Here is a 9,518-nt window from a genome sequence, read left to right as displayed (position 1 = left end):
AGAGTCACCTTAATTGTCATTCCTGAAAGAGCTCCACCCAGCTCTGTTTGGTACCACATGGTTTTCTTTGAAAGGCCCTGCTGTTACAGCTAGAATTGCTGGGTGTCCTTTTCTAAGTAAACAGGAAATGTCACTCTGTTTAAAAAAAAAAAAAAAAGAGAGAGAGAGAGAGAGAAAGAATCCCTCTCCTCAGCACAAATGCAGTCATACGCCAACTTATACTTCCTGTGGATGCTGAGCAAGGAGCAGGATCCATTTCTCATAGCAGCACAGTCCTCTTCTTAGCGTCCAGACGTCCAGCGAGCGGAGTCGCAGGGAGGCCTGGATGACTAGGACATTTTAAAAAATGCTTCCACTGAATTTTGGGAGGCAGCAGCATCACAGTCAGGAAAGATAACAAAGCATGGAGGAAAAAACACAACTCTGCAACATTGAAGGGGCAAGATGGTATGTATCTAAATTTTAGTTGCAGCAAGTTAGTGTTCTGATAGCTGACCACCATTCTACATCTGGAAAATCTGAAGTCTTGAGCCGGTCAGGAGAGACGACACAGGGCAGGGGAAAGGAACACAGGGCGGATGGCTTGTTTCCGTTACATCAGGACCTGGGTTTGTGTGTCGGGCAGGCGAAAGCCCACCAGTCCTCCACACACGAGCACGGTGGAGGCCAGCAGGATGGGGATTGCTTTGGTGATGCTCACCAGGGAGCCGAATATCAAGTTCCCAAGGACGGCGGCAGCTTTGCAGAGCGCGTTCAAGAAGCCAAAGCCCGTTGCCCTGCGAAGGAAGGAGATAAGGTTGAGAAAGTGACTTCTAAGATTTGACTTTAGACACAAATGACTTCCAAGATTTGACTTTAGACCCATAGTATTTTCCAATGACCTCCAAGTTCTGTGTATCATTAGAGCAAGTGACTAAATGCTTGTCAGCACATCTGGAGACGGAACCCCAGCTGCTGAAACAACTCCTTCCAGCCCTCTGTTGATTTCACCTCCCCTGGTCTGTATTTTGCCCAGGAGTTCCAATTTATCAAGAGAGGAAATTTCAGGGAGTAAGGAAAGTTTCTTCTCTCTTCCAGGGTAAAATGAAAATGTATGACAATGTATTTGTTAGCTTTTTTTCCCCCCTCCCTATTTTTTTCTTAGTTTAATTAAGTGTGAGATTTTAAATAACTGAAGCCTATTTTCAGAGAAAATCAGGGACGGCTGGACTGTGTGCCTCATCTTTCCGGTACCTTGGAGGAGAACGCTCATGCTCTCTTCCCAAATGTTTTTGGTGGCCGACAGAAACTGAACACTAAGCTGGGTGGCCCATCAATGAGCTAGTGACACATTTCTTACATCCTCATCAGAGTCCCAGGGAAGTCAAATCCAAGAAGGTATTACAAAGGAGAATCAGATTGGAGGCCTGGCTCACTCTGCTGGCACTTGAGGTGTGCAGGTGGTATGTCACTAAGACACACTCCATTCCTTAAGACAGTCTTTGGAAATAAAAACATTACTACTTTATGTGTGTTGAGTGGGATTTTACTGTAGTCTTTGAGAGAGGAAACTTCATTTTGTTCATGAGAGTACTGAAACCACTGACATCATAAGATAATATGAATTTCCTCTGCCTTTATGCCAGTTCAGCTCCTTGGCTGTCACTGGGTACACACGCCTTAAGGGCACATGGGTGCATTTCTTCCCCTCCAGAGGGAAATGAATTTTATTTGCTGCAAAATGCAGCGTTTAGTACACATCTTTCTTCGATTGGTTTGTAAATTTGTAAGGATGGTTTTTCCTCTGGCCACTCATCACTACTTGTGCTGTTTCTAATGATCCTTTCTTCGATGTGCAGATATTTATTGAGGTTATTACCCAACCATCCCCCTTCCCACATCACAGGAGAAAAATCAGCCCCCCTCGTGTGCTCCGGAACCCAGCCTGCGAGCTGGTGCAGAGCCAGCGGCTTCCAACAGACAGACCTACGACAGGGCAGTGAGCACTGACTTTTTTTTATTATTAATTAATTTTTGTTACAGATGTTTCTCCTTTTCCCCCCACTGATTCCCCCCTCTCCCTCCCTCCCTGCCCTTTCCCCAGTTTGTTGTCCATGTCCACTGTTCATGCACACATGCATATAAGTTCTGTGGTTTATATCTTCCCCACCACCACCCCCTATTTAGGGGATTGTCAGTCTGTATCCCACTTCCACGTCTCTGGGACTACCCCCTTCCTCAGACTATTATGTTCATTATATTCCACAAATAAGTGAGATCATATGAAACTTGTCTTTCTCTGTTTGGCTTGTTTCACTTAGGATGATACTTTCCAGGTCCCTCCATGTAGTCTCAAAGGATAAGAGATCTTTCTTTCTTACAGCTGCGTAGTACTCCATTGTGTATATGTACCACAGCTTTTTTATCCATTCGTCTACTGATGGACACTTGGGCTGTTTCCAGATCTTAGCTATTGTAAATAATGTCTGAGAGGGAAGTTCATAGCACTACAGGCCTACCTCAAAAAAAAAGAAAAATCTCTAATAGACTATCTAACCTCACAACTTAAAGAACTAGAGAGCAAACAAAAAGAAAACCCCAGAGCAAGTAGAAGGAAGGAAATAGTAAAGATCAGAGCAGAAATAAATGACATTGAGACAAAAAAAAAAAAACAATTCAAAAAATCAATAAAACAAAGAGCTGGTTTTTTGAAAAGATAAACAAGATTGATGGACCCTTAGCTAGGCTCACCAAGAAACAAAGAGAGAGAACCCAAATACACAGAATCAGAAATGAAAGAGGAGAGATAACAACTGACACCACAGAAATACAAAAGATCGTTAACAACTACTATGAACAATCATATGGCAACAAATTCGACAATCTAAGCAAAATGGACAAATTTCTAGAAACACATAGTCTCCCAAAACTAGATCAGGAAGAGATAGAAAACTTGAACAGACCAATAACAACAGAAGAAATTGAAGATGTAATCAAGACTCTCCCAGCAAACAAAAGCCCAGGCCCGGATGGCTTCATGGGGGAGTTTTACCGAACATTCAAAGAAGAACTAATACCCATTCTCCTCAAACTATTTCAAAAAAATTCAAGAAGAAGGAAGACTTCCAAACTCATTTTATGAAGCCAGCATAATTCTAATTCCAAAACCAGAAAAAGACACAACAAAGAAAGAAAACTACAGGCCAATATCCCTGATGAACATAGATGCCAAAATCCTGAACAAAATACTAGCAAATCGGATCCAGCAATACACCAAAAAAATTATCCACCATGACCAAGTGGGATTCATCCCAGGGATGCAAGGCTGGTACAATATTCGCAAATCCATAAATGTGATATACCACATAAATAAAATGAAGAATAAAAACCACATGATAATATCAATAGATGCTGGAAAAGCCCTCGACAAAATCCAGCATCCATTTCTGATAAAAACGCTCAGCAGTGTGGGAATAGAGGGATCATATCTAGACATAATAAAGGCCATATATGAAAGACCTACAGCACTGACTTTCTTTTTGACCCAGACACCTAGAAAGTAGCGTAAGGAAGGGGTGTAAAAAAAATCTCTAATTGAGAGGAACAGGAACTTCTTGAGAAGAGGGTAAGCTAATTTTATTCTTCTTCCTCTTTTTGGCTTGTTTTTAAAGAAAGAGATTAGTAACAGCAACAACCACCAGAAAGATAAGGAGATTCAATATACTGATAACTTTTTTCAAAAGAAATTGCTGGAGGCTACATGTTGGGAGCCAGAGAAGACTTGAGTAGAATGACATCACTTACCACCTCCTCCATGCCCATAGAGATGATACCAGGAGGCTGAAGTTTTAAGAAATTAACAGACTTTTTTTTTTTATATTGCCATTAACTGGGACTTTTGACATCCCATCGGGAAAATTGTATGTATAAACTATTCAATAGTGCTATGTGCCAGGCACTATTCTAAAAAAAATTGCCTGGCTGGTGTGGTTCAGGGACTGAGCGCCGTCCCATGGACTGAGAGGTCTCGGTTGGATTCCGGTCAGGGCGCATGCCCGGGTTAAGAGGCGTGCAGGAGGCAGCCGATCGATGTTTCTCTCTCATATTGATGCTTCTATCTGTCCCTTTCTCTCTAAAAAAAATCAATAAAAACGTATTTTAAAAAAATTTAACAGACTTTCTTGAGCAGTTTCAGGTTTATGAAAAAACGGAGTGAAAAGTAGCGTTCTCATATACCTCCTTAAATCCCCCCTCCCAGTTTCCCTTATTATTGACATTCCCCTGTTATGGTACATTTGTTACAGTTGATGAGCCAATATTAATACTATTATAAACTAAACTCCATAGTATAAGTAGATACATTAGAGTTCAATCTTTTTTTTTTATATCCTCACCTGAGGACATTTTTTTTTTCATTATCTTCAGATAGAGCGGGAGGGAGAGAGGGAGGAAGAGAGAAAGAAACATCGATATGAGAGAGACACATTGAGTGGTTGCCACCCACACAACCCCAACCAGGGCCGGGGACAAACTGCAACCGAGTTATGTGCCCTTAGCAGGAACCGAACCCCGGTCTCTCTGGTCTGCGGGCCCACGCTGTAACCCGAGCCAAACCGGCCACGGCTGGAGTTCACTCTTAATGCTGTGTATCCTGCGGGCTTTGACAAACGTAGAATGGCATGTATCCACCATTACAGCATCACACAAAACAACAGTTTCACTGCCATAAAAATCTGTACTCCCCTATTCATCCCTCCCTCCCCTCCATCCCTGGCAACCACCGATCTTTTTACTGTCTCCATAGTTTTGTCTTTTCCAAAATGCTGTGTAATTGTAATCATACAGTATATCGCCTTTTCAGGTGGGCTTCTCTCACTTTTTTTAGAACTACATTTTTATTTTATAAATGACCAAATACATCCATGGTAGTAAGATAAGCTGTATTGTTCTAGGGGGGGAAAAGGGTAGTAAACATAGTATGTTGCTGATAAGAAAGAAAAACATCATTCTGTATGAAGACGTCTCTCAGCACGGAACCTGCCAAATGACCCATGCAGAATTTACATCTGTGATAAAATAACCATATTTTCCCCAAGCTATAAACCTCTGGTATAACTCAGAACAGAGTATAAAATACAGGCGGTTATCTCCTTATATTACTAAAGCCGTCATGGAGGAAAGGGTGACTTGCTGGAATTTCTGTGCAGGGAGAGAGATGCATCGGAGTATCCGGTATCCGAAGCTCCTCAAAAGACATGATCAAATCCTTACTTCCCAAGAATCTCCTTTTTCATTTACTGAGCAGAGGCGGTTCTTTAGATAAAAATCGGGTGTGGGTGCAAAGCATATAGCCTCCTTAAATAAATGTTGGCATGCAAGAAAACGTGACTGTCTTTTCCTTGAATAAGTAAATCATTTCTTCAAATACTTGTAGCTGGGGGTTATCTGTGCATTGGAGGCACAGCTGTCTTAGAAAAATCATTCTCAAAGTGGTTCTCCCTTGGGGGTTATTTGCTTATAAAGTAGAGAAGCTTTTAGTTTATTTATTCCCTTGTTCTTACTTAAAGGAAGGGCACTAGCTTCTGCAGACATGCAAAGCGCAAGTCACCTTGCGTGCGCTCCTAAAGTCCTTTGAGGGAAGGGGTTTGCTAACCTAGCGGCCGGGCAAGCTACCGCATTCTTACCCGCCCCCAAATGCCTGTGTCTTCTCCTAACCAACAAGTAGCGAGGAGAAAGAATAAAATGATCTATTACCTTTCTTTTTATCTTTTTATCACTTTTTGAGAGAGAGAGAGAGAGAAATATTGATCGGCATGCCTCCCCAGGAATCGGACGGGGACCTCTCAGTCCACGGGACACCGCTCATCCACTGAGCCACACGGGCCGTGAGACTGTTCCTTTTTCCTCTCCCTGTACCATGAACTCCCTCTGTCTGAGAACCCAGTGCTGGTGCAGCTGTCGGGGGGCATGTAGGCTCAGCTGTTGGGGAACGTGGTCACTAGAGCATCCTCTCCCTGTGGCTCCTTCTTCAGGACCTTCACAATTTAGCAAGTTCTAGTTCATTTATATAATTTTATGTACTAACTGGTGACCGAGAAAAGGAAACCGCTGGTTTCACTCTGGATAGAATGAGGGTTGTTTTGCCCTCCCAGCCAGGCTCTTTCTTTTTGTTTTCTGACTTCAGGCAGTCAGCCGGGGTTTTCTGAGGCCCCTGGAGGAAGAAAGGGACATGACTAGTGGCAGCCACGGAGGAGTTGCCTGGCAGTGTAGGCGCCGTGTGAGCGCCAGCCATTGTGAACACTGGTGAAATACCTGTCCCCTCGACTGATGGATGGTTAGGGAAAAGACAACGTAAATGCTATGTTTTGAAGAGGACTGAAATGGCATAGATCCAGACCAAGCTCATGGATCTCCCTGTTAAGGGTAAAACGTGAGCCTTCTCTTTTTCCAGTCTGACTGGACGGCGCCCTCCCCGGACAGCACAGTCGCTGGCAGCAGTTCCCCGGCGCGGGACACGTGGGAAAGTGCAGGCAATCCCTCCACCAGGCATACATCGTGGCTAAAGACGCGTCTGGAAGTCGGCTATTTGGAACACAGTAGACTTCATTTCTCTCATAGAGACAATATTGCAAATGGTACTAGTTCCCAGGGTTAACTTTAAAAGGTCATTTTAAAATGGAATCCATCTAAGCCAGCAGGCGACAACCCTAAGAAAAATAGAAACCTCTTGAATATTTGTCTAATAAGCAGATTTGTCCTTAATGTACTCCTAGTTTACATATTCTTCTACTCATTTACTGTCAATAGTCATTCGCTAGCATCCATTATGTGCTGAGCACTAGGCACCAGAGACCCCAAAACGAACAAGAAGTGCCCGTTGGCACTAGATAGAGGCAAAGAGCTCATGATAACACAGCCGACTAAGTGCAGTGATAAAGATTCCCATGGGGTATTATGGGGGCACAGAGGATGGGAAGACACCTCAGGCAGGTGAGGGAAGGCTTCTCAGTGGGGATGGATGAGAAGAGAATTGGTTTGAAGGAAGAGGCGAAGCTGGCCAGGTGAAGGATGGAATGTGGGCAGAGGTGTTCTCTGCCTCTCAAAATATCCTCACATCCTTCCTAACTTACCTCTGTGGTACCCACCTCAGGTCTGCCTTAGACACTCCCTCCAATGGCTTCTCAAGTGCCAAATGGCCTGCCTCCCTCCAGTCCCCAAACAAGTCTCCCACTTCCTCATGCAGCTGTTCTCAACATGGGGTGAGGACAGCAATCTGGTTGAACTAGGGTGCACGGACATGTATAAGCACAGCCTCACCCCATGGTGCTCAAACCTGGGTGCATAGCATCACCCGTGGAACTTCTAAAATGGGGTGATGTGGCAATACCCACGCTCAGGGCCGGGCTGCACGAGGGGCCCAGGCGCTGGAAGCTTTGGAAGCCTGTGTGATTTTAAGGTGTATCTAAGGCTGAGGACCCTGCAGTCTCCCAGAGACATCTGCCTTTTTAAATTGATTTGTTTTTTCTGTCACATACTACAGGAAATTACAAAAGCAAAACATCTACTCTACCCCGCCTATAAGTGGTTTTTATTTCCAAATTCCTTTTAATGTGCTTTGAATCATATCCATATTTTTACAAATCACAGAATTTTTATATGTTTTCATTGATCTTTTAGAGAGATAGGAAGGGAAAGAGAGATAGAAACATCAATGTGAGAAACATCAGTCAGTTGCCTCCTACATGCTCCCTACTGGGGATCAAGCACAAAACCGGGCATGTGCCCTGATCAGGAATCCAACCAGGACCTCTCAGTCCAGGGGACGAAGCTCAAGCCACTGAAATACACCAGCCAGGTGAATTTATAGAATTTTGCTTTCTGCTTCTTCCAATCAGTAATACAACCACTTGTCCCATGTCATTGATGTTTTGTTTAAAATGAAGTGATTTAGCATAAAACCACTATTTCTGTAACCACCGTGGGACAGCTCGGAGCTTCCTGTGTGTGGGAAACATAAACGATGTTGCAGCGAACACCTTCACATATAAGCCCTCCTCTGTCTGGCTGTTTGTCAGGGAATGCCAGGCAGTGCGGCCGCAGGAGAGGAATCCGAGGCAAGGGCCTCACCAGCTCCTTCTTCTCCTCCCTGTCCGCCTCTGCTCTTTAACCCGCGTACCTGCTCTCACAGCTCATTCGCACCCGAGGTCATCAGTGTCCCACCTACCCTGAACCCTTCCTTCTCTTCCAACTCTTGTTCAGAAGCTGGGTTGGGCTGGGGCAGCCATGGAGGCCTTCCCAGCTGGGCAAGGGCTCCCCCCCCCCGCCCCCCCCGCCCCGAGGGCTGGTACCACCGGGCTCCCTGTCTGGAGTTCGCCTCCGCAGGTCTGGCCACATCTTTACATTCACTCAGCACAACCCCCTTCGGGCCTGGCATAGGAACGCACGGGCACTTGTGAAATGAACTAAGAAATTTCCCGATATCTTTAAAATAGGTTGGAAGTAGATCTCTGTAACGGATATATATTTTTTTCTCAGATAGAGTGGGAGAGAGGGAGAAAGAGAGGGAAACATTGATGTGAGAGGGACACATCGACTGGTTGCCTCTGCAGGACCCCAGCCAGGGCCGGGAACAAACTGCAACCAAGATACGTGCCCTTGACCGGAATGGAACCCACGACCCATTGGTCCACGAGCGGATGCTCCAACCGCTGAGCTAAACCGGCCAGGGCTGTAATGGACATTTTTAATAGACATTAGTTGGGCCATATTTGTTTATTGTTGCCAGACTATCATCTTGCTTTCTCAGAGGAAAAAAAAATCTAATTTCATATTCTTACGTCAGAAAAGCTGGACTGGCTTTCTGATCTTCAAAGAAAGGGGAAGTTGGTCTCATCCAAGTAAGTCATGGCTGTGTCATGCGCGTGAGGTCTGTGTGTGTCCTCCTTGACCTGGGAGGAGGGCGTCCTCACTCACAGGAAGTGCAGAGGACTTACCCATCAGCCTGGAGGGACCTCTGGGCCCAAAGCAGCCCTCCCACTGCCATCCCCATCTTCCTGGTGCTGATCCCTGTTGAAATGCAAATATTCGTGGACAGGTGATAATGAAAGCCGTTGTGCCTTATCGTTTATCTGGTAAACCTAGCTAACAAGCCAGGGCCAGGGCCAGGGTAAGTAATGGTGGAATGAAAGTGAGCACTGGGAGGCAACTTGAAGTTCACCTAAGGCCAGGGTTCATGAACATGGCTGTGTATCCCCACCGCCAGGCGGGCTCGCCAGAAACAGATTGCTCGACCTTCACCCCAGACCTGCCGGGAGGGGTTAGGCGTGTCTGTGTTGGAAGCGGCACCACAGTCACCCATCTGGGTTTGAGGCTACATGACCCAGGCCAACGTACTGCCCCTCTCTGAAAATGGAATTAAATAAGGTTAAATGAGGTCATCTAAATACTCAGCACAGTGCCTGACTCACTTTCCATTTCTCAGATGAGGAGCCCAAGCACCAGAAAGGTGACAGGACTGATTACAGTTAAGCTCCTGCACC

General features: G+C 45.1%; 1 protein-coding gene across 2 annotated transcripts in view; it reads right to left on the bottom strand.

Moving 5' to 3' along the window:
- Positions 1-550: 550 nt before the first annotated feature.
- The window catches only part of SV2C (synaptic vesicle glycoprotein 2C), a 134,256-nt gene continuing 125,288 nt past the window's right edge, over positions 551-9,518 (bottom strand). Inside the window, exon 12 of one of the 2 annotated variants that reach the window (XM_036279819.1) lies at positions 551-776. In XM_036279819.1, coding sequence (XP_036135712.1) covers positions 593-776 — 184 coding nt within the window. In that variant the 3' untranslated portion in view covers positions 551-592. The remainder of the gene's footprint in view (positions 777-9,518) is intronic. The other variant, XM_036279820.1, reaches the window with a different exon arrangement.

Source organism: Molossus molossus, unplaced genomic scaffold, assembly GCF_014108415.1.
Source record: "Molossus molossus isolate mMolMol1 unplaced genomic scaffold, mMolMol1.p scaffold_m16_p_3, whole genome shotgun sequence".
Lineage (NCBI taxonomy): Eukaryota > Metazoa > Chordata > Mammalia > Chiroptera > Molossidae > Molossus > Molossus molossus.
Note: the sequence above shows the minus strand (reverse complement) of the source record. Positions and strands in the feature narration are given on the sequence as shown.